At 34.9% G+C, this 25,903-nt stretch overlaps 2 protein-coding genes and 2 pseudogenes across 2 annotated transcripts; 1 reads left to right on the top strand and 3 right to left on the bottom strand.

Moving 5' to 3' along the window:
* The first annotated feature begins 297 nt into the window (after nt 1–297).
* Nucleotides 298–1,063, top strand: LOC136387930 (olfactory receptor 8U3-like; annotated as a pseudogene).
* A 6,141-nt stretch (nt 1,064–7,204) lies between these two features.
* Nucleotides 7,205–8,411, bottom strand: OR5M9 (olfactory receptor family 5 subfamily M member 9). Its single transcript, XM_066360455.1, has one exon. The coding sequence runs from the start codon at nt 8,409–8,411 to the stop codon at nt 7,479–7,481; it is 933 nt and encodes a 310-aa protein (XP_066216552.1). The 3' UTR covers nt 7,205–7,478.
* A 5,960-nt stretch (nt 8,412–14,371) lies between these two features.
* LOC136388633 (olfactory receptor 5M3-like) lies at nt 14,372–15,295 on the bottom strand (annotated as a pseudogene).
* A 6,441-nt stretch (nt 15,296–21,736) lies between these two features.
* LOC136387929 (olfactory receptor 5M8-like) lies at nt 21,737–22,705 on the bottom strand. Its single transcript, XM_066360035.1, has one exon. The coding sequence runs from the start codon at nt 22,703–22,705 to the stop codon at nt 21,737–21,739; it is 969 nt and encodes a 322-aa protein (XP_066216132.1).
* Between the last annotated feature and the right edge of the window lie 3,198 nt (nt 22,706–25,903).

Genomic DNA, 25,903 nt, shown 5'->3' with positions numbered 1-25,903 from the left:
TGAAGTTATATAAAGGGAGAAATGATAATATAAAATTTAAAATGGGATATATTTGTTCTGATATTCTTCTTCAAAGCACAATAACTTTTGAAGCTAAAACAAGAGTCACAGTAATTTGTTTCTGAGTCTGTTTCAGCTTTGTCTTCAGTTGAGACACCAGGATGAATGGCTGAAAGGAACAGCACCAGGGTAACTGAATTCATTCCTTTGGGTTTTTCAGTTCATAGGGAGCTTGAACTCATTCTGTTTCTGCTCATTTTAGTGGTATATACTCTAGTTTTGGTAGGAAATTTGGGGATGATTTTATTAATCCGACGGGATGTTCTACTTCACACACCCATGTACTTTTTCCTCAGTAATCTGGCCTCTGTTGACCTTTGTTTCTCCTCTTCAATAGCCCACAAGTTCCTGGAAACCCTCCTGACCCAGCGCAGGTCTATATCTTTCTATGCTTGTGCAACACAACTGGGTTTTTTCCTGAACTTCTTGATTTCGGAGATGTTCCTTCTTGCGGTAATGGATTATGACCACTATGTGGCCATCTGCAGTCCTCTTCTCTACAGGGTGATCATGTCCCAAAAGGTGTATATGCAGCTGATAGTGGGTTCCTACTTATATAGCTTTTCTGCTGCTTTGCTCCACACAGCTGTTACTTTCCAATTGATCTATTGATATTATGGTCCCAATATTATCAATCACTTCTACTGTGATGATGACCCTTGCCTGCTCAGACACCAGCCTCAAAGAGGTCTTGATTTTCATCTTTGCTAGATTCAATGTGATCAGCTCTTTGACCACTGTCCTTATTCCTTACTTATACATTGTGGCTGCCATTCTGAGAATCCAATCCACAGAAGGGAGGTGCAAAGCATTTTCAACTTGTGCTTTGCATCTTACTGCAGTGACTATATTCTATGGAACTCTGATCTTCATGTATCTGTAGCCCAAATCAAACCATTACCTTGACACAGATAAAATGGCCTCTTTGTCTTATACAACAGTCAATCCTATGCTGAACCCCATGATCTACAGTTTGAAGAACCAAAAGGTAAAAAATACCTGAGAAAAGCTATTGAAAAATGTTATGGCCTGCCTCTAACAAACTTTAGAAAGTGACTTGGGACAACAACTGACTTGGAATAAGGCCACATGCTGAGAGGTTGTTTTTATAATCCTTTGATGGAGTTAACTCATTTTTATCATTCTTCAAATGAGTAACATTATTGCGTACAAGAGTTCTAATTTTTATGTAGTCTATAAGATGAAATATTTAAAGGAGTAGAATTTATATTTTTAAAAAATTGTTACTTTTAGGTATGTGACTTCGATGGCTTGACCTTGAGAATTTCTATTCAGCTAGTAATAAGATTTAGCTGTTCCTTTTAAGTGTGTTTCTGTTTTGTATACTGTTGGAGGACAGAAAAGGGGACAAGGAAGGTGATGAAGTAAGTTTCTTGTCCTTCCTCATATCATTTCATTCAATAGCTTGTTTTTCAACTGCTCTCTGTCTGTTAGCCATCGTTCCTTACTCTGCCTCTTACCACCACTGGATTCATTACTGATCACTCCCTGAAATCATGCAATTATCATGGATTCTAAATGAATCAGTCTACTGAATTATAAGACTGTGCTACTATGACCTATGTACTGTGGTAGGAGTTAGAATGAATCTAGCTACTCAAGAAATACATTTTGTTACTTGACAATGAAGTCTGAAGAACAAGCAATGAACAAAGTGAACAATGAATAAAATGAAGTTTATTATAAAAGACACAAAATGAGCCATGCTGGTATGGTCCTGAACCAATTCCCCTTTTTATTCTGTCATCATGCTTTAATCTCACCAAGGGCTCAAATTTCAAACCCAAGTATGACCAGTAATCAAAGTCTTTCTGCATGAAAACTATGGCTTCTCAGTAAAATAGGAAGTTAGTTCTTAGAATCTCATGGTCTTGGGTTCAAATCTAAGTTTTACCACTTCTGGCTCATTGACATTGGGTAATATCTCTGACTTCTATCAAACAGTCCCCTCAAAACCAACTCTTAGTAGTGGGAAAAGATGAAAAGTTGTTTTTAACATTATTGAGTTCTGGATAAGTGGTGCTTATAAAGCTCAAGAACTCAAAGCTGGTTCTGTCCTAGAGTTAAAATTCATTAGACAATGTGGGAAGCACTCTGGGTACCCAAGTTTTCTCCAATCCTGTTTGAGTATTATGTTACTAAAATTAACCAATGCTGTAACAGCAGAGTCTTTACAACAGACATATTCGATTTTTGTCTCACTAGAACCGCTTAATAATCTTAAACACCGTAGAAATTATTGAACAGAAAAAATTAAAATGATGAAAGTATATATTTAAACCCCCTGATTAGTGTCTGATATGCAGTTACTGTATTTATGCAATACTATATAATACAGATACAATAACCATATAAACTATTTAAACATATATGTGATAGGTAGCTGTGTGTGTGATTGTGGTGATGTCATAAAGTTATGTTGTTTTCTGTCTCTTGGTTATTATGACTTTTCCTACATTGAAATATTAAATTTATTTTTTACTTAATATGTTTTTCTTACATTAACTCACACTTCTTTTAAATAAATCTGAAAACTAAGGTTATATAATCACTTCAGATAAGAAAGATTTGTGCCAATTATGATAAATAATAAGTAACAAACATTATAAATACTCAAACATTTAAAATAACCAAATGTTTGTACAATACATAAAATTACTTCATTTATTGTATTTTGGAAAATATTGGTAATAGAAATTACAGTATATAAATTAATCAAAAGTTTTTAATAACCAGTTTAAATTAAATCATTCTAAGTTGTCTTAATATAGGTTTAATGGTTAAGTTTAGTTGTTAAATCTATGTAAAGATATAAATACTGCTATGTTAAACTATGTATTTTAAAAATTATTTTTACATCTGCCTTACTCAACCCCAACATCATTATTACAGCAGCAGTATGGTATTCTAAGTGGAAACAAGTGGTATAAATTTTGGAGACAAAACACTAAATTATAATTATGACTTTTAAGCTCTTAAAGTGATTTTCTTTGATGGGGACAGCACCACAGAGAAATTAATCTTGGAAGTCATGATTATAAATTATCAAGGATAAGTACTCAAAAAAAGGAGAATATCTTTGCTGTTATTTTGGTTTTGCTTGTTCTATAATTCCAAAGAATAACGTTAAAAAGCTAAGATAGCCTGACCTGTGGTGGCGCAGTGGATAAAGCATCGACCTAGAAATGCTGAGGTCGCCAGTTCAAAACCCTGGGCTTGCCTGGTCAAGGCACATATGGGAGTTGATACTTCCTGCTCCTCCCTCCCCCTTCTCTCTCTCTTTCTCACTCTCTCTCCTCTCTAAAAAAATTTTTAAAAAAAGCTAAGAGAATAGTGCAATGTATATATAGAATAGTGGAGAGTGGGAAAGAACTCATAATAAAAAGAGTTATATATTTGACTACAAGCAGTGAGGGCTCAACCTGAGATTGGCAATGTGAGTAGGATTTAGAGATGAGTCTGTGCCTTTCCACCAGGAAGCATACTGGATGCAGATGAGGTTGCCGCAGTCAAAAATCTACTAAAAGTACATGCACTTGCTACACTGACATACTCAACACCTGTTACAACCCAGGGTCCAGGGTCCAGGGTGTCTCAGTTACACCAGGTCCTGGTATTCAAAAGCCTTGTCTCACAGGTGTTTCATCTACACTCGTAAGTACTCCTTCATCTAGGAACTGTGGGAAGTGTGCGTTACCCTTCTTTGAAAAAAATAATTAGGTCAGAAATTGAAAATCCCTTAATACAGACCTCATTTTTAAGAGTAACTATGAAGCATTTGGCTTTAAAAGTAGTTTATTTAGGTAATGTGTTATAAATCCATTTTCTGTTGTTAATGAGCTGAAGGTTACACAGGAACAGCCAGGTCCCAGGGAGCTACAAAATGATTCAGCTTTCTAACTCATCAAACTAATTGTGGGATGAAAATCAACACTTGTTCTCCATCATGGTACAATTTTCTCATTTTATTTTCTTTCTGTGTAATGGAAACAACAAAGTTATTTTCCACCAACTTGCTTTTAATACCCATGGATATTTGCACATCTTTGGGTCTACGAGGCAACAGGGAATGTGGGACGCTTTTTTTTTTTTTTTTTTTTACAGAGACTGAGAGAGAGAGTCAGGGAGAGGGATAGGGAGAGGGATAGATAGGGACAGACAGACAGGAATGAAGAGAGATGAGAAGCATCAATCATCAGTTTTTCGTTGCAACACCTTAGTTGTTCATTGACTGCCCTCTCATATGTGCCCTGACATGGGCCTTCAACAAACCGAGTAACCCCTTGCTTGAGCCAGTGACCTTGGGTCCAAGCTGGTGAGCTTTTTGCTCAAGCCAGATGAGCCCTGAGCTCAAGCTGTTGACCTCGAGGTCTTGAACCTGGGTCCTCTGCATCCCAGTCCGAAGCTCTATCCACTGGGCCACCACCTGGTCAGGCAAAATGTGGGACACTTTTGATGATGAGATGAACCAACAGCTTTCAGAAGCATGAATCTCTGTAAAGCTTTGACCAATCTGTTGTCTGTACCCTTTGTGGTATGTTTACAAGTTTAGGCATGGCATAAAAGTGCTTCTCAAAGTTTCCAATTAAAATATTTCTAATAATTCTTAATCCTATACTGCATGCTTTTTTTTACACTTCAAAACTATTACTACTACCTAACTTAACAGATCAGAACCTGGATGTTCAGAGAAATATGGAGGCTTGGACAAAGAAGACATATACTAGGAAGTGGTAGGCTCGAAGGCAAGATCACCTTCCCACTTATTCCATTCATCACATTATGAGGACCAGTGATAAGTAGAACCAGGGCAGGTCTGGTCCATTCTACTACAATAAGACCTCATCTTAACTAATTACATCTACAATAACTCTATTTCCAAAGCATGTTATTCTGAGGTGATTGGGCTTAGGACTTCAGCATATCTTTTAAGAAGACATAATTCAACCCATAAATAACAAGAGCTAAAGATGTTGGCTAACATGTCTGATGGAAGGTTACTAAATCCATACCTACAAGCAGTACAGAAAAAATGGCTGAGAATTTCTGGGGTGAAGAAAGAAGCCCATACGTATCTGAAAATGCTAGTGGAGGGAAATGGCCTAGAAGTTGGGACACTGGGGACAGTGACAAGTCTAGTGACACATCATGTAGAAAAACTAAATCTAAGACCAGTGGGTTGGGCTTTTACCTCCGTCTGGTTATGACAGAAGGCTAGATTTACTTTACTCAATACCAGGAGAATAGGCAAAGATCCGAGGAGATTTACTCATTCTCAAAGCAAAACTTAAGAACACTTGAAGGGAAAATTAGGATACTGGCTAAGTGTTATAACGAGTTAACCCCTAAAATACAGTGAGTCACACAATATGATAGGATTTTATTTCTTTCTCAAGCAACAGTGTGAGTTTAAGCTTAGGGTAAGGTTATTAGACCTGCAATGTTTGGGTCTAGGGAAGCCATTCAATGTCAACATTTTTGAGTGGGCAGGGGAGGAAAAATTTCAGGTCTAGTGATGTTGACCTTGAAGTGATAATGCTTAGATTTTATTTATAATATTCTACTAACAGCTCATTGTCAACTCTTCATAATAAGATTATAGACTTGGCTAATAAAGGAAGAGGAGAACTGTAGTCAGTAGCAGGATGGCCAGGATTTTTTGAAATAGTAAGAATCTCTCTGCCATGAGAATCACAGAAAGCATGGTCTTTAGAATATCAAGCTATAATGTCAACCTCCATAAAAAACAGTTGTTGCTTCAACAGCCCTACTTTTTGCACTTACACTAACTCTTTAGAGGCAAATATGAGAGGCTTAAAAACATTTTTAAAAAACATTTTAAAAAAACATTGTTAATACCAACCAGTGGTACTCTTTCCCTCTATTCAGACTTGAAAGTTATGAATGAGAACTCCCCCCCCTCCACCATTAGCCCTTTCTCAGCTCCGTTCTAAGGGAAAGTGACTCGTGGTTAATTAGTATATTAGTCTGAGTAGCAGTACTGTCTCTGAATTAGTCCACCTAACTAGTATTATTACTGCAACTATATGCTGTTTCTCAGAGTCCTCTTATACATACTCAATTGTGCACCCCTTTTAATTAAATCAGCAATTACACAATAATAAACTCACTCATCAGATATCACTTCTACTTTCCATTTGGTTCTGCACTAAGTTAGCAGGAGTCATCAAAGGTAGACAAATTTGTATCCTGCTTGTTGCAAGGATGGAATGTAGACAATGTGGGCTGTAGATGCACCAATCTAGATAAATTGAACAATGAGCACTTTTTGATTTTTAATTGAATTTATTGAGGTGACATTGGTTAATAAAATTACATAGGTTTCAGGTGTACCATTCCCTAATCCATCATCTGTACACCACACCATGTGTTCATCTCCTGAACAACGAGCTTTTATTTATAACCAAGCCCAATGGGATACCATTTTGGCCTATATTGCTTACATTTGAATATATGTGCAGTGCAATAGCATTTAGTTGGCCACTGCTTCTTAGCCAATTGATTCACTCTAGGCACTAAAAGCTTGATTTAAGCTGCAGGATACAAAACAAAAACATTTAATACTAGTAGAAAGAATTGGAATCAAGCAATAGTTTCAAATCATATCAACCAAAGGTTTAATAGGATAAAGATCAGATCTTTTTAAATATCAGGAATTTTTATATATCAGAAAATTTATACTGTTTATTTTTTTATAACAATGAGGGCAGAAAAATCTTTAGTCATAAACATTTCATCCTTTTAACATCAGAAAAGTTATACTATAATCCAAAGCAAGATGTAATTATGGGTAAAAGATTATTGAAACACAAACATTTTTAACTATAAAACAATACATACTTAGGACAAATCTTATGATTGCATTATACTAGTTAAAAAGTCGCAATACAATTTCAATTTTAAAGATCTATATGTACATAAACACTATAGAACACTCTCTTGGTAAATCAGAGTCCGTTCTACATCCTGTAGTCAAAGAAAAAAGAATTCTTAAATATTCCATTTGAAAGTTAGGTGGAGAAGGATGTGCATATAAAATAAATCCTAAGAAATCATGTTTGATTTCAACAAGGGTATTTCTAAATTACCATTTATCTTTCTAATCTTATTTATGAGTTCTTCCAATGACTACACTTAACACAAATTTATATACACTGTGAATGACATTAATATTTCAGATTCAATAATATGGTTGCCTATATAGGATAAAAGCAAGCTTAGTCACTAGAGTCCATACATGAGGTAAAGCATCACTGTATTAGTTTGGACCTTTTATTGTCTGTGAGAGTTGTCTTTAGATCTTTTTTAAGTTAGGACTTTTATACCTGGACATTTCTCATCCATAGCAACACACCACAAGCCTATTTATTGTACTTTCACTGCCCCAAGTTTGTCTTGGTGATTGCTTTGTTGACTGCCTCTTTCACATCCTTGTTTCTTAAACTGTAGATCATGGGATTCAGCATGGGGATCACTGTGGTATAAAACACAGCCACCATTTTCCCCTGCTCCACAGACTCCTCAGTGGGCCGCCTGAGATACATGAATATGAGAGTCCCGTAAAACATGGTGACAGCTGTCAAGTGGGACCCGCATGTGGAGAACGCCTTCTTCCTCCCGTCAGCAGAACGCATGCGTAGCACAGCTACTACAATGAGGGTATAGGAGATGAGGACCACTGAGAGGGAATATGTGAAGTTAATTCCAGCTATCACAATCATTGTGTATTCTTTGATGTGGACCCCTCCACAGGCAATCTTGATGAGAGGAGGGTCTGCACAATAGAAGTGGTTGATTTCAAAGTTGCCACAGAAGTACAAGCCATATGTCCATAGTGTGCATATTAGACTAACAGAGAAGCCATAGACATAAGGTACAGAAATGAGCCGAACACAGACAGTCCTGGACATTTTACTGCCATAAAGCAACGGATTGCAGATGGCCATGTAGCGATCAAAAGCCATCACTGCCAAGATGTAAACCTCTACGTGGACAAGGGCAATGAAAAAGTAGCACTGCACCAAACACCCCACATAAGAAATGGTTTTTGTCTCTGATAGTAAGTTTTCCAGCATTTTGGGGGTGACATTGGAAGAGAACCACACATCCACAAAAGACAAATGACTCAAGAAAAAGTACATAGGACTCTGAAGCGGGGGACTGATGTTGATCAAAATGATCATACCGATGTTCCCTAACAAAGTGATTATGTAAACTATTAGGAACACCGCAAAAAAGAGAACTTGAAACTCCTGGCGACTGGTCAACCCCAGAAGAATAAATTCTGTCACATCTGTGAAATTTGGCATTGTCTCTACATAGACACAGTCTGTATGGCCTAAAGGAAAATAAAAATAAAAAGAATGAATGAATGAATTTGTTTTCTTCTTGAAATTTTGAGTCACTTTGATTCTTATTTGAATTCAAATAATTTAAAAATCAATGCAAATTTAATACAATGTCCAATATAAGAACATATAGGCATAATTGTTTCCTTTAATAGGTCTTATAATTAATTACCATCGATATTTATCAATTTCTTATCTGTAAAAGAAGAAATTATATTCATTGCTTATATATTACTATAGTTAGACATTTCCATTTTGCTAGATTATGACACTAATGTTAAAATCATAGGAAACAATTAAGACTAAAATTATACTGAGAGTTGTCAAAGAATGGTTAAATCCAATTTCACATGGACTGATTGGCCAAAAAAGTGTTCTATATTATTATTTACAAGGATTTTTTGATAATGAAATTTAAAATCAAGAATCTTTAACTAATGTCTCAATACATTGGTTTTACAATATAGTTACTGACATATTTATCCTACATTATGTCAGCAAATAATAGCATATGCTTTCAACATATGGAATTCCTAGTTATATTTTATTTTGTTTAGCTAATATTATGCTTGTTTGGTTGCCACTACTTGAGGGAGAAAGGTAATAGGGACTTACCAGTATAGATGTTATCAATTGTACAGTTTTCTCAGAAGAGTACACTACACATAGTTTAATCACCGAGCACCCACTATGAAAATTATTTCAATAGATGAATACCATGAGGTAAAGTTTAGATAACATGTTTAATAAGTAGTATGCAGCATTTCAGATTCTACTGGTTTTCAGAATGAATTGATTCTACGCCTTATTATTCATATTCAACTTTGGCATCACTACAAGGAAATGATTCCTAAACAATATTTTCTTGTTTTACTACTTTACCAGTTTACTTCTTCCAAGACCTAAAACTTTGCCATGAGTTCTCAACAATCTTAAGGTAGGATTAGCATAATTTTGGGAATTTAAGCCCTCCATAATAATAGTATTTAAAAGGTTTATTACTGAACTATATATTAATGGGCCTTTGTTTATAGTTGTTTTATTCTTGTTGAAAAGGAATAAGTAATAAATATACAAATAAGACCATTTAAGGACTGGAATTCCTGTGACAAAAATACAGCATGCTAGTAAGATAAGAAATAAAGGGTGGCAGCATGCAGACAGTGATGAAAATAACATATTTGAGGTGGTGACTTCTGAGTTAGTGAGAAGTAGTCAGCTGTGTAAAAATGTAAAGAAAGAAGTATATACAGATTCAAAAGCTCAGAGAGGGAAATAATAGCTTGGCATTCTTTTTTTTTTTTCCAGAGACAGAGAGAGAGTCAGAGAGAGGGATAGATAGGTACAGACAGACGAACAGAGAGAGATGAGAAGCATCAATCTTCAGTTTTTCATTGCGACCCCTTGTTCATTGACTGCTTTCTCATAATGTGCCTTGACCACGGGCCTTCAGCAGACCGAGTAAACCCTTGCTCGAGCCAGCGACCTTGGGTCCAAGCTGGTGAGCTTTGCTCAAACCAGATGAGCCTGCACTCAAACTGGTGACCTTGGGGTCTCGAACCTGGGTCTTCCATATCCCAGTCCGACACTCTATCCACTGCACCATCACCTGGTCAGGCTAGCTTGGCATTCTTGAAAAAGAAGTGGACCTCCATTTCATAGCAAGGTACATTTGAGAAGCTAATTAATCTCAAATTAATCTCTATGAACTATTTCTTTACCACTAAAATGCTTAATACATAAATTAAATATATATAATATATAAAATGAATTGGGCACATAACATAATAGGCACTTCAGTTTTTGTTCTGACCCAAGTTTCTCCTTACTATAGAGCTCCATGGTTGTAGCTCATCCTTTTAGTGTGAGAATACTGAGCCAGAGAAGAGCTGCAGATTGTGTTCAAACAATAGAGTTAAGATCAGGAATTTTGCTGTGTAAACACTCCTGATCCCACTTGATGAATCCATAATTCTCTAATGAAAAAGAGTTGCACTTGGGTGAATGCTACTATTGTATTGTTTTAAATATAAAATGTATAAAAGCATCAATGTATCTAAAAACATAAACTAATATTACTTCTCTAATTTTGTTTCAGTCCCTGTGAGATGTGTGTACTTCTCTTCCCCTACATGTAATCACTAGCTCTCTGGTGGTAGAGTTTGTCTCATTCAGCTTGGAAATCTTTAAAATGCTTATATAGAACAGATATTAAAAAATATTCATACATTTGATTTCTTTTAAAAAAGTGTTTCAATATCTAGGTCAACATCATATAACATATCATAATATTCCAATATTTTTAAAGCTCTTGAAGAAAGATTGTTCTAGTGACAAGCCTATCAAATTAATAGTATTAGTAAAAATAGCTAACTTCTTTTGAATGCTTATAAAAGTGCTTTTGCATGCAAACGTTATGAAACAGGTTCTATTAGCATTGTCACTCTATAGATGAAAAAATAGTGCACTGAAAGGCTAGGAAAGTCTCCATAGGACAGACATTTATTAACTGACCAGATTGGGGTACAAACTGTTTAATTAAACTCCAGTGTGATACCCTTAATAACCTTATATTGCTACCTCTTTGATAACCTATTATTCTATTTCTATACATCTAAAATTTAGTTTAATTATCCTCCAAGACTGATTAAATTTATCTTTTTAATACTTTGTCTCTGATGGACAGAGCTTTGTGTAGCCCTAGAGCAGGCTGAACTACATAAATAGTAGATCGCTATTTCTCCCCACTTTTTCATAGTTAGGTGACCCCATTGGTCCAGGATCAGATGAGCAAGTCACATCTGAGATAGAGCCAATTTATTACTCAAGTATGCACCATCTAAAAAAACAGCTGAGATTATAGAATGTGCAGTTTACAAATAGAAACCGAAATTCACTTTTATTAACTTTCAGAAATTTTCCATAGGAATAAAATTTACTGGTCTAATCATCCTCACTGACACAATATCCTCAAACTTTATTAACATATATTTTAAAACAAGAGTGTGCAAAAAATTACTGGTCCAATCACCCTCACTGACACAATATCCTCAAACTTCACCAACATATATTTTAAAACAAGAATGTGCAAATCAATTAAATTTGTAGAGAAAAATAAATGAGTAAAAAAAAATGAAAAATTAAACATTTTGTAAATTCCCATTATACCAAGATTATTCTTATGAAGTTTTCAATAAACTTTAAATAGAAATAAAAATATTTGCCAGTAATATATCATAATTTCACAAAATTAAACACTAATATCAAATAAGTCTACAAATAAGGTCTCAGTCTTCTCTTCAAAATTGGGATAAAAAATAAAATAGTTGACTGCATTCATCTGGACTCTGTATAGAATACAATTTGCAGACCTACCTTCAGCAGAGGACAACAGCAGGTGGTAAAGTCTTTCTATTTATAATAAAATCTGGAACACTGAGAGTATCTCTCCAAGGAACTATTCAGTTAATTATACAAGAAATAATGATTACAATTCTAGAAACATCTCAGGGGTAGGAGACATCAAAAGATGTTCATTGGATGGATAATTATTTTAATCATATTAAGAAATCAAAACTCGATGTCATGGTAGAATCTTTCTCATTTTCACATTGCTCTTTCTTCTTCCATTCACACTTGACAATTTTGCCAATCAGAAAAAAATGTACTTGGTTTGTATCATGTACAATTTGCTCAGTCACTTTCTCTTTTGTTATGTTATAGTTCTAATAAACACCATGTGTCACGATACATGATCACAGCAATTTATACCTATGTAGCTCATGTATCAATAGTACTAAAGTAACTCTCTAAAGCAGTCAGTTGAGAAAGCATTTCACCTTTTAAAAAAAAGGTAACAAAGGTCATCTAATTCTGCCTGCTAACAGATTACAAAATATTAAATGTTTTAAAATCAGATTATGAAATAGATCATAATATGGAATATCAAGAGTTCTCCCATAAATGATTTTAATCTTAAAAGAAATTAGTTTTAATTCACCCCAAAGTAACATTAAGTAAGTTAGATCTTAAATTCTTTAGGGAGTTTAAGTTTTGTAAGTAGAAACATGGTAATATTAAAGTTTAATCTAAAATAATTTGTTTATATGTGAAGAGTTTTCAAGTGTTGCCCATGATATATATGTGTGTATGTGTGTGGAAATGCATTTTTGGTTTTTCTTAGAGAAAATAAAAATTCAAAAATAGATGAGGAAGAATGTTTGTTCCATATAGTATCAATTTTATTTTATATTTACATCTTTCCAGGTAAATCTGTAATTACTTAAATGTATAATTTAAATCTGTGAATTAAATTTCTTTTTTAATTTTTATTTATAGATTTTAGAGAGAGAAAAAGAAAGAAACATCTATTTGTTGTTCCACTTATTTATGCATTCATTAGTTGCTTCTTGTATGTGCTCTGACCCGGGATCAAACCCACAATCTTGTTGTATCAAGATGACACTAACCAACCAAACTACTGGGCCAGGGCTGTAAATTACATTAATCTAGTTATGCATTGTCCACATCAAAACATCAGGTTATATTTATTTTTATTTGTTTATTCATTTATTTATGTGAGGACACAGAGCCTTTAAGGAAGTCCAAGTTGTAGAGTTGTTCTTGCCTCATGCTTGCACTTCATGAAATGAGGTACAAGAGAGATACCACATTGTGTTAATATTTCATGGCAGAACATGTTATCATTAACAAGAAATAGCCTGCCTTAAATATTTTATTTCTTTCAAGTACAAACACTATTTTAAAATATTGAAGTACTATTTTATCACAGATGTGCAAACTATTCCACATGAATGCCATTTTAATTTATGAAGTGGCATCTAGAGTGCTGAGCTTTCAAAGTGGCACCAGCCATCCATTAATTCTACCCTCTCTTCATTCCAACTGAAAATTCTTGGCAGGTGCACAGAAGAATTGCAGTCTGGTCTCTGGCAACTTTCAGGCTGAGTTATAGTAATTATTGGAATCCATAAAAGAGAGAAACCATATTAAAAACCCCCAAATTAAAAGGGATTAAATATAATATGATTGCTATTTTCAAAGTAGTTGTTGCCGAACAGACCTGCCCTTTCTATTGAAAAAAGCATTAAACATCACACAATCTCACAACTTTTGGTGAGACAATTTTATGTCTTCATTCTAGAAAATTAAATAAAGTATGTTATTGTTTTCTGTCCCAATTTACTCTATAAGTAAGCAAATTAAAATTTCCCAAGTTCGCCTGACCAGGCAGTGGTGCAGTGGATAGAGCGTCGGACTGGGATGCGGAGGACCCAGATTTGAGACCCCGAGGACGCTAACTTGGGCGCGGACCCATCTGGTTTGAGCAGAGCTTACCAGCTAGGACCCAAGGTCACTGGCTAGAGAAAGGGGTCACTCGGTCTGCTGTAGACCCCCCCCCCCCGTTAAGGCACATGTGAGAAAGCCATCAATGAACAACTAAGGAACTGCAATAAAAAACTGATAATCGATGCTTCTCATCTCTCTCCGTTCCTGTCTGTCTGTCCTTATCTATCCCTCTCTCTGACTCTGTCTCTGTAAATAAATAAATAAATTAATTAATTAATTAAATTTCTCAAGTTTATTTACTGCATTTTTGAATTAAAGAAAATCTGTTCATTTAAGCTAAGTAGTTGAACATTTACAACTAGTGTGCTTGTAAACTTTGACTCAACCTTTTGAGTTATTAATTTATAAATTTTTAGCTATTCTCACTACTTATATCAACAGGAATGCGTTGATCTCCTTTTTTTTTCTTAGAATTTAAGCCTTTCTCTTTTTTTTTCTTTTTAATGCAGTGTTTAGCTTTTGTAGAAGGTCCTTAGCTATGTGCTGAGCCATAACCTGCTGGCAAACAAACACTTAAGAGACATAAAATAGATGATTAACTCAATTTTATTTTATTTTATTACACATATTCTGCTCATCACTTTGTTCATGGCTTCTTTAAGATCCTTGTTCCTCAGACTGTAAGTCACAGAATTCAGCATGGGGATCACCGTGGTATGAAACACAGCCACCATTTCCCCCTGCTCCCCAGACTCCTCAGTGGGATGTCTGACATACATGAAAATAAGTGTTCCATAAAATATAGTGACAGCTGGCAAGCGGGACCCACAGATGGAAGATGTCTTCCTTCTTCCCTCTGCTGAGTACATCCGTAGAATGGCAATGAGAATGAACAGATAAGAAATGAAAACTACAGTTAGAGAGTATGTGAAGTTAATGCCTGCAAGTATAATCATGGTATATTCTTTGACAGAAGTCCCAGCACAGGCCATTTTGATGAGAGGTGGGTCTGCACAGTAGAAGTGGTTGATCTCAGCTTTTCCACAGCAGTACAAGCCATAAGTCCACATGTGGCTGCCAGACTAGTCAGAAAACCATACATGTAAGGGAAAGAAATCAGTTGAGTACAGACAACTCTTGACATTCTACTGCCATAGAGCAGAGGTTTTCCAATTGTCATGTGTCTATCAAAGGCCATCACAGCAAGGATAACAATGTCTACATGGACAAGGGCAATGAATAAGGAACACTGTACCAAACAACCACTGTAATAGTTTTTGTTTCTGGTAACAGATTTTCTAACATTTTAGGGGTGACATTGGAAGAAAGTCAGACGTCGACAAATGAAAAATGACTGAGAAAAAAGTACATGGGGGTGTTGAGCTGTGGACTGATCTTAATTAGCATGATCATGCCAATATTGCCCACTATGGTGATAATATAGACACAAGAAAAATTACAAAAGAGAACTTGCCTCCCCGATGACTGGTTAGTTCCAAAAGAATAAACTCTGTAACAGCAATGAAATTGAGCATTTTCTCAGTTGTAGGTCAATGCTAGTTACAAATCTCTGTGATCTCGAGAAGAAAATAAATTTAAAAATCAGGTGTTATTTATTAATTTATACTTTTATCCATGCCCACTCTCATAGTTTTTTTGTGTGTGATACATCTATGACTGCCTTTGCCATTGTTTTCAGCAAATCATTTCTGAGCACTTCCCATGCAGTAAGCTCTCTGAAGGTTACTGAGATCAATAATGCACAGGCCTTATTACAGAAAAGTTATATACATTATTGTGATTGAAACATGTTAGCACTAAATATTATGACTAGCTAAATGTCCAAGCCTACCTTTTAAGCATTCCTCATTTCACATTTTAATATTATTTATAGAGAAATTACACTTCTCTTTTAACCTTATTAGTCAAAAATAAATTTTTATACCATCTCTTTTTTATTAGTAGTATACTCTACATGATTAAACATAAAAGCCACTTAATCAAATAATTCATCAGCTTTAAATGTCTGATAAAAAATATTTTTAGCCTGACCTGTGGTGGCGCAGTGGATAAAGCGTCGACCTGGAAATGCTGAGGTCGCCGGTTCGAAACCCTGGGCTCGCCTGGTCAAGGCACATATGGGAGTTGATGCTTCCAGCTCCTCCCCCTTCTCTCTCTCTCTGTCTCTCTCTCTCTTCTCTAAAAAAAAATGAATAAATAAAAAAAAATTAAAAAAAAATATTTTTAATCTAACCACATACTTATACTCAAATTGAAGTGAAACAAACTAATCACAGTCATCATCAAAGCCAAGTAAAATGGGTGAATTACTTATACATATTCAGGCATATTCATACATTATACATATTCCTTGCATATAGACTTTTTTACATATCTAACATATAATTATAATCTACTAGGTATCATCCACTGTAATGTTCTGGAGACTCAAAAATAAGAAAGGCAATGAGATTAATGTCACTATTTATAGTAGTGTTAATGTAAGTAAACATTTTAAAACCATGATATGGTCTTACAGAGTTACAATGGTAGCAGAAAGTAAGAAATGCTTGAATCTTCTTTTGAGATCAGGTGGAGTTATAAGAAAGCTTCTTAGATATTTTGCAAATTTATTTTCAAATATAAGTTGTATCATATGAGCTTTTCTCCAGAACAACATTTTGCAAATTATTTTCCTAGGAAAACATTCGTGTCTTCCATTATTATGACATTCTTTCCATAAGGGATTATGAAGAAAAATCCACAAGTGTTCATTCATCAAATAATAATGAGAAAACTTTATATCCTATACAATCCTTTGGAAACACACAATCTACTTAGTAAAGTTACATTGTGACAGGTTCTGTGGGAAAATATTCAATTATACTTAGTCTAGCTAGCTAGCACTGACTTAGCTTGAAAACAAAAGAAAGGAGAGAGAAAGAGAAAGAAAGTGAGATTCCATCAGCATCACTTAACAGAACAGAGTGTAATTCTATCCAATAAGAATCTTGAGATAGCTTTTCCATGGGACACTGAATTTGTTAGAGATGGTATTTTGTCTTGTTCTTCTAAGGTTAAATGTTATTTCTAGGGCAAATTTTCATCCTGAAGACACTTGTTTTAACCTCCAGAATTACACTTTGTTCAATTACAATTTGTTGGAACCTATCCATAATTATCACCAGGTGGTGACCAGGTTATAAGATAAGAGCAGGGAATAAGATTAACTTCACAGCCATAGTAAAAATAGATAGACTCTTGTCAACAAAATTAATCCACTACCTTCCATTCAGCCCATTTGGAAAGGAGAGTTTTCTCTAGCGAAAAGAGAGCTAAAACAAAGTGTACTAGACTGAAACTACATGTCTCCAGTGTCTCATATTAATTAATGAAAAATCGAGGCATTAACTAATGGCTAAAAAATTAAAAATAAAAACAGTTAAAGTTGTCTAAAATTAGATAAACTGACTTGGAATATATTTATGTAAGGGCATAAAAATATTTTACAGGGTTAATAACTTCATCTCTAAAATCTTTTGTTTTATGAAATAAACATTACCATCTTCCACCCCTAGTTCTGAGACTTCATATACCTTTATGGGATGTATTTTGCTTTAGAAGAGTTTTTCCATGTTTAATTTGACATGGCCATTTGGGTTTAAGCATACACAGATACACAAAGATAAATTGAAGCTTAGAAAGTACATGTGCTCACACTGAATTATAGTGGCTCTTAATCTACTATGTGTAAAACAGAGTTCCTTTAAATTATTTCAAAGTCTAAATCAATAGCATGTGTTTTGTCATTGTTCAGCTCACTACTCACAGCCTGCATATTAATAAATTGGTCAGTAGTATTTATCTACCAGTTTACCATATGTGTCACAAAAGTTAACCTCACCTTAAATAAATATATCTTTGAGTCTTTAAGAAATAAAAATGACATCAAATCACAGAGTGGAAAGTAATACTGTGAATATTTTTTGTTGTTTGGGGTTTCTTTCTGATTACAAAATTCCTGAGATATGCACAGTAATTGTGTGCAGCACTTATATAGCTTTCATAAAGCTAAAAAATTATAAGTAAAGGCAAAACAATTTCTTAAATAATAAGAAATTGGATTTTTGAAGTTTGATAGGTTTATATACAAAGATATATTGATGAAAAATGTTTTAAACATCATCATGGTTGATATAAAATACACAGAGATGAAGAGAGATTCTGTCACCTGAAAAGAGGTGGCGACATGTCAACAGATCGTGCTCATAGCTGAACAACAGAACATGCCTGTGTCTTCCTGTGCTGCTCACACTTGTGCATGTTTCAAAGATTAACAGTGGAGAAATCCTTATTTGGACAGTCAGATCTGATTGCACGGTGCCACAGATGATCCAACACAAAAAATAGGTACCAAAGATGGTTGGTATTTTGCAAAACTTAAATGTAGGAAAACATGGGAAACATAAAGACCTAGAAATCATCCAGTCTAAACCTCATAACTGCAGAATTTCTCCATATGTTTAATGATCACAAGGAAATGCCTATTTGACCATATATGTTACTTCTGAGAAGTCAGGAAAATTTTCAACCATTAACAAATGACATAGAAATAAAATTTCAAATTGTCTTTTTCTTGTGGAAACCAATGACGGTAGACATCCAGATGTTAGGTAAATGGAAATACAAAAAGAATATTATTTGAAACTAATTTTACTGAAGCACCTGCTGGAGAGCCATAGTATGAAATTCCACCAGGGTGATTCAAAAACTCTAGTAATATAGAGGGAAAGACAGAACTGAGTAAGTACTCTATAAGTTTTCTCTCATAAAAAATACATTTTCTGTGCAAATCTCCTCTGAAATACCTACTTCAAAACATAAAGATCTAAAAAGCATGTAATTTAATGAAGCAAATACATAAATTGCTAGATATTGAAAACTAATATTCAAACACATTTCCTCTCTTACCTGTAAAATTATGAGTGTCTTCTTAGTGACCCCAAAGGTCAAAAACAAATTCTTGCCAGTGTTATAGGATTTATACCCAACTTCCTGACATCAGCATTCATCTGAGGAGAAGCCCCAACTGCTTCAAGAAGCAATTAAAAATGAAATTCCATTCTCATGAGGAGAAATATGAATTGGTAGTACAATAGTTTCTCAATTCAAGACTTATTTTAATTTCATATTTTATATTTCATTGACATTTAAGTCAATGTCTGCTATGAGTAGTTGGGCAATACTTTAGAAATTAATGAAAGCTAAATTTATAGTACTATGGGGACACAGCTTCTCATGAAACTGAATTCAGGTCATTGTCTATGTCACTTCAAGTTCTCTGACTTATTTTCTATATTGTTTGGCCCTTAACTAATAAATATAATATAAACTTAGTGCAAAGTTCAATGCTGTTTATACTCTTCAGAATATAAATATAAAAAATTTATTCTTTTCCTAAAGGCATTTGCACATTGATTAGATACTTAAATAATATTAAGAGGCCCTGGCCGGTTGGCTCAGTGGTAGAGCGTCGGCCTGACGTGCAGAAGTCCTGGGTTCGATTCCTGGCCAGGGCACACAGGAGAAGCGCCCGTCTGCTTCTCCACCCCTCCCCCTCTCCTTCCTCTCTGTCTCTCTCTTTCCCTTCCGCAGCCAAGGCTCCATTGGAGCAAAGATGGCCCGGGCACTGAGGATGGCTCCTTGGCCTCTGCCCCAGACACTAAAGTGGCTCTGGTCGTGGCAGAGCATCGCCCCCTGGTGGGCAGAGCATCGCCCCTGGTGGGCGTGCCGGGTGGATCCCGGTCGGGCGCATGCGGGAGTCTGTCTGACTGTCTCTCCCCGTTTGTAGCTTCAGAAAAATACTAAATAAATAAATAAATAATATTAAGAATACATGATTAGTTTCCAGGAAAAAAAATACATGGAATGTGAAAGACTGATAACTACCAATAACAATAACAATACCTGACATAGTAATCAACAGTATATGTTAAATATACGAAGGACTATATTTAATTTATTCTTTTTGTCATGCCTCCCATGTTTGGAAAAGTTTCCTAAATTGAGTCCAAGATTGAATTCAAAGCATAGTTGCCTCAAAATGTAATTAAGCAGAAGATAGCTTATAAGTAATATTTGATATTCATAATAATCCCATGAGATGGGTGTCACTAATGATTTTGAGTTGAATAAAGTGATCCTATGGTGTGGCTATTTTAAGCTTTTCCAACTAAGAAATAAATAATGAAACAGATTAAGACTCAGGTCAGAATAAATCCAAAACCAATCCTTTTCCCATCACACCATTTTTATTTTATTTTACTAAGGTGACATCAATAAATCAGGGTACATATGTTTAAAGAAAACATGTCCAGGTTATCTTGTCGATCAATTATGTTGCATACCCATCACCCAAAGTCAGATTGTCCTCCATCACTTTCTATCTAGTTTTTTTTGTGCCCCTCTCTTTCTCCCTTTCCCTTTCCCTCCCCCCCCCCATAACCACCACACTCTTGTCAACATCCACCACACCATTTTGTGAAGAGATTTTTTTGTTTGTTTGCTTGTTAATAACTAAAAGTTGAAATGAATATTATAACAAGTGGCATGAATACCGGAATGGATGAAAATAAAGTATCACACAAAGTTGTTATTCACCATATCTAAAGGAATTTATAAACTTTACAGTTCTGTGAAATTTGGGGGTAAAATAGATACAAAAAGAAAAGCAAAAGTAAATAGAATTAATTCCATGAAAATCAAATAACTGCAAAAATATTGCATTCATAGTATTACTAATAGTGTTAGTAATTAGTATTAGTAGTGCTCATAGTGTCTCTCGTTGTATTATTCAAGTATGACTAATAACATATTCATAGTAATTCCAAAAATAAATATAAATTTTAGAAAATATTTTAATGTGATTGTAATTTGAAGATGAAGAGAAAGAAGGAATGGTTCTTGGAGAGGTATGCAAGAACTGGTAGAAAAAATTTAATACCTTCTTTTTAATTAAAAGATGCCAATCAATGATTTTATTATTAAAAAAAACAAGAACTACACATATATTTATATGACTTAAAATCAATTAATTACTAATAAAATTATAGGAAGGTAATATCTATGGGATACAAGGGTGAGGAGAAGTGAGATAAAGGTTTATATAAACCTTGTAGTATTATTTGATTTTTAAAACAATATACATATCTTACATTAGTAACTTACAAAAAATATTATAAGTAATTTAAATTAAACCCATGCACATATGTAAAAACATAGAAAAAAAGACTGAAAGAACATAAAATCTCAAATGTGAGTTTTTGGAGAGTTGTGGTGTTAAACTTCTATGCTATATGCATCCACCTGTTTAAATTTTGTATGATTAATATTGTGTCAGTAGAAGAAGCTATTGCCTAACACAACATAAGCAACTCAACATTTGTAACAGCTTATAAAACAAAGAACATTTCTCATCCATTCTACATTTCTGTTGTGAGTGATAGTTGGGGTCTATTCCATGTCTTCTCACCCAAGAAGCCATGCATAAATGTCAAATTTTAAATCTTGCTGGTCACCATAACAGAAAAAAAAAACCCACTGCAGTGTTTTCTCACCAACTATTATATGCTCAACTGAGAAGTGACATCTATGAATTCTAATCTAACTCATTATCCAGAAATAGACACACTTCCACCTAAATGCAAAAGCAGGGAAGCATAATGCTATCATGTACACAAAAGGCAAATAGATTAAAATAACTAATGAACAAAATGAATGACAAGTACAGACATGTAAACTTTTGTAATAAAAATTTTACTCTTTGTGTTTGAATTTTTAAAAGAAATCATGAAAGCATTTTTAAAAATGTAGTGTCTTTTATGGTGTACCACATTTCTCATTTCACCATAAATCCTGTCCTGTAACTTGGGAAAAATGTCTAGAAAATGTTTTGGAACCAAAAATAGTGATAACTTTTAAGAAAATAGTTTTTTCCTTAACAGTTCTCTGGTTAATGCTTCTTTTACATCTTTATTTCTGAGGCTATAAATCATGGGGTTCAACATGGGAATTACCGTGGTATAAAATACAGCCACCATTTTCCCCTGTTCCACAGATTCCTGTGAGGGGGGTCTCAGATACATGAAGAAGAGAGTTACATAGAATATAGTGACAGCTGTCAGATGGGAGCCACAGGTAGAGAAAGCCTTGCGCCTACCTTCTGTGGAACGAATCCTCAGGATAGCAGGAAAAATATAAAGGTAGGAAATCAGGATAATGAGGAGAGAAAAGGAGAGATTACATCCAGCCACAACAAACATGGACAACTCTTTGTTGGTGGTGTCAGAACAAGCCAGCTTAATCAGTGGCGGGTCAGCGCAATAGAAGTGATTAATTTCATTGGGGCCACAGAAGACTAGGTGGTAGGTCCACATGGTCTCCATCAGCCCCGTGAGTGCTCCGTACGCATAAGGCACCATGATAAGGGATATGCACACACTCTTGGACATTTTGATGCCATAAAGCAGAGGGTTACAGATGGCCATGTACCGATCAAAGGCCATCACAGCCAGGATATAGATCTCCACATGGACCAAAGCAATAAAAAGGTAACACTGCACCAGACAAGCAGGATAGGAAATGGTTTTCTTCTCTGACAAGAAAATCTCCAGCATCTTTGGGGTCACACTGAAAGAGAAGCACAGGTCCACAAAGGATAAGTGGCTCAGGAAAAAGTACATGGGCGTGTGCAGCTGGGCATTGACCTGGATGAGTACGATCATGCCCACATTCCCTGCCACTGTGGCCAAGTAAATGGCCAGAAACAGCAGGAACAGCAGAATCCGCAGTTCCAGGCGATTGGTCAGTCCAAGGAGAATGAACTCTGTCACGCAGGTGAAGTTTCTTCTCGTTGTCTCCTTCAGTGAGAAAAGGGAACTGGACATTTATATTCGATTACAGCAAAAGAAAAAAATTATTATCACAGTAATCATCTTTGTTTTCCTTCTTTTCAGAATTTTTTTCCCACTCCCTTTCTATTGATCTTCATTCTTGGTAAACAATCTCAGTCAGGCATTGGAAACTAGGGGCTTTCTTGACTTTCATGATATAACCTCCTTGTTTGTTTGCTTATTTTATTTCCTTCTCTTTCTTTCCACCTTCTTCTAATTATGCCTCTCTCTCTTTTTTCTTTCTCCACTTTCTCCTTCTCTTCCTGTGCCCTTGCCTTTTAATTGACAAAATTACTTTACAGCCATACCCATCCCAAATATAATCTTCAGGACTGACAAATTCCTTTATCCCTGATTATCACAAGAGCAGAGGATGAGTTTAGAAAGAGAAAATAACCTGCCATCAAAGAACATTATTTTTTCAAATAATATTTTTTTAAAAAATAAATTTCACCTAACAGATCCCTTCTGGAGAATCTTTAGAGATTAAGTTGGGCTATTTGGATGCTTTCTCCCCTTTCAGACTCCACAGGAATGGGTCTTTTAGGTGGGTATAGGATTTTTTTTAAAATACATACATAATTGAATTTGACAGTTTCTCAGCCTTTAAATTATCATTTGAATTACTCATTTGGAAAGAGCTGCCTGGAGTTGAGAGCGATGGAGAAAGTCTCTCCTCTTAGTCTCCCACATCTGATCACTGTGAGATCTGAGGGAAGAGATCACTGGTTCAGAAAGGAATAATCAGGGATCAGATGCTTGTCCCTTGTGGCCTGATGTAAGTTAGTAATTCAAGGTGGACAAAATACTTTTACATCAAATTGATGGCAGTGGATCATAAAGACCACGTTGGTCCTTCAAAGGAGCCCTGATCCTGTGAAGTTTGAGCTGCCCAGCCTCCAGCCCATCTGGGTAGCCTCTCTCTTCTCTCAGCCTGTTATTCTGGCTGCATCTTGGCTTAGAAAAACTATGTATCCTTTTAGAACATCTTAGTCTGTTTGTTTGCTTCAGGTAGAGTTAATTTGTGTTGCTTGCAAGAAAAGAAAAAAACTCATACTACTACTATTAACGAAAACATGTTTGTATTTCTGTATGGAGGTCATGTATATTCATTAATGAATCTCCTATTCAAAGCTACTTTTTGAATGTAAATGTCTGCAGCAAAGTTTAATTTGTGATTTATATAACCCAAGTTTACCTCTGCTTAATTATAGTAGTTATATAGTCTTCTTATATGTCAACTTCTTTTATTTTTCACTTTTGTTTCTTGGTCTATTTATTGTTCTTTTTAGATAAAATTTACATAAGAATGAAATTCACATTCTGTAAATGCATAATTGTGTGGTTTGGTAAATTCACATACCCGTGTAAACTGCAGTCAGATATTCTTAGGTCTAGGTTAGGATTAGATTATACAAACAGATTAATGTATCAATCAACTCCATAATCTTAGCACAAAATCGGTTCATGAATTTTCTCGTTAGTCATTTATGGGATACTGCCTTACTTCTTGAGACAAGCTTCTTATTCTGAATTTCAGTTTTATTATCTATTTACTGATTTAACAAACCCTTACATGGTATCTTATACTCTAAGCTTTGATCTAAGTGCTTTATAAATATGAAGTTATTTAACTCTTGAACCAACTCTAGTGCATTCTGTCCTTCATAAATACAAATAATAACATATTCCTCAAGTTTAGTGCAGAAGAAATAATGTTGTAGACAGTGGTGTGTGCTGGTAAAAACATAGGGTATGCAGTCAGCTTCATACTCTGGCTTCAGCACTTCTGATTCGAGTAAACTGGAATATGTCTTAATAGTTCTAGACTTGATTTCCTTCTACTGCAAAATGGCTTTCATAAACGGAAGGGTTATTTTGAAGATTACAAAAAATAAAATATGAGTAGCCCTATGCCTAATAGATGGTAAGCTCTCAATAAATGTTAGCTATCAGTCCTATTAAGAGAAGGGTCTTAGAGAATACCATTGAATGTATTTCCATCCCCTTATCATCTATGCTCATTACTTGATTGCTTTTATAAGTACCCCTACAGAGCAAATGTGTGCATTTCTCTGGTCATTTGCATTCTCCTCTCTGTCTAGTCACTTAAAAATCATAAGTCTAATTCTGATAATGCATATGATTTCACAAATAAGTAAAGATTCATGATTATCAATATATGTAGAATAAAGACATCTACTTACTTGTGGGGAAAGAGCCATCTTTACAAAGTATACCAATGGCTCTTCTGATAAATAATGCAGGCAGAATTTATATTACTTGTACATTTACTCCATTTCCCTAAGAGATTGCACAAAGAGGTGAAGATGAAGCAATTATTTGGTTAGATCCCTGGTTTCACTGAATGAGTTCTCTGGAGAAATAACCACTGGCACAATGCAGGTTCAGGAGCCAACCACTGTGTAGTGTTTCCTCCCCTGGGTTCAATCTCAGTGTTTTTCTTCATATGTTGGGAAGTCCATGCAGTAACATTGATGGCCACCATGGATTGTATTCTGTTTACCGTGTTAATTTCAGCTTAACCCAATTTCCTAATCCAATTTCTTCACATCATTGTCACAACTTTATATAACAATTTTATTACCATCTCAATTTTGTGTTCTAGATTGAGTAGCGTCCCTCCAAAATTCATATGGAAGCACTGACTCTGAGTACTTCAGAGTATGACTGAATTTGGAAGGAAGATCTTTAAAAAAGGAAACTGAAGTGAAATGAGGTTATGTGAGTGGGTTCTAATTCAAGATGACGGGCATCCTTATAAGAAGAGGAGTAAGGACACAAACCCATACAGAAGGAAGACCCTATAAAGACACAGGGAGAAGATGGCCATCTACAAGTCTAAGAGAGGCTTCAGAATGAAACCGACTCCACTGACACCTTGGTTTTGAACTTTTAGCCGCCAGAAATGTAAGGAAAGAAATTTCTGTTTAATCCATCCAGTTTGTGGTACTTTGTTATGGCTGCCTGGTGAACTAATATATTCTCTGTATTGCCAATAAACAGAATGCTTTGATATTGGATTGAAATGTTGCTTGTTTGAGTACTAGTATTATTTTTTTACCAATTTTAAGTAAACGTTATGTAAAGTCTAATATATACATAGAAAATGTGCCCAACTTAATGAATTTTTTAAAGTGAACATACATTAACTACATGTAACAATGTCTT

Source organism: Saccopteryx leptura, chromosome 1, assembly GCF_036850995.1.
Source record: "Saccopteryx leptura isolate mSacLep1 chromosome 1, mSacLep1_pri_phased_curated, whole genome shotgun sequence".
Taxonomy (NCBI): Eukaryota; Metazoa; Chordata; class Mammalia; order Chiroptera; family Emballonuridae; genus Saccopteryx; species Saccopteryx leptura.
Note: the sequence above shows the minus strand (reverse complement) of the source record. Positions and strands in the feature narration are given on the sequence as shown.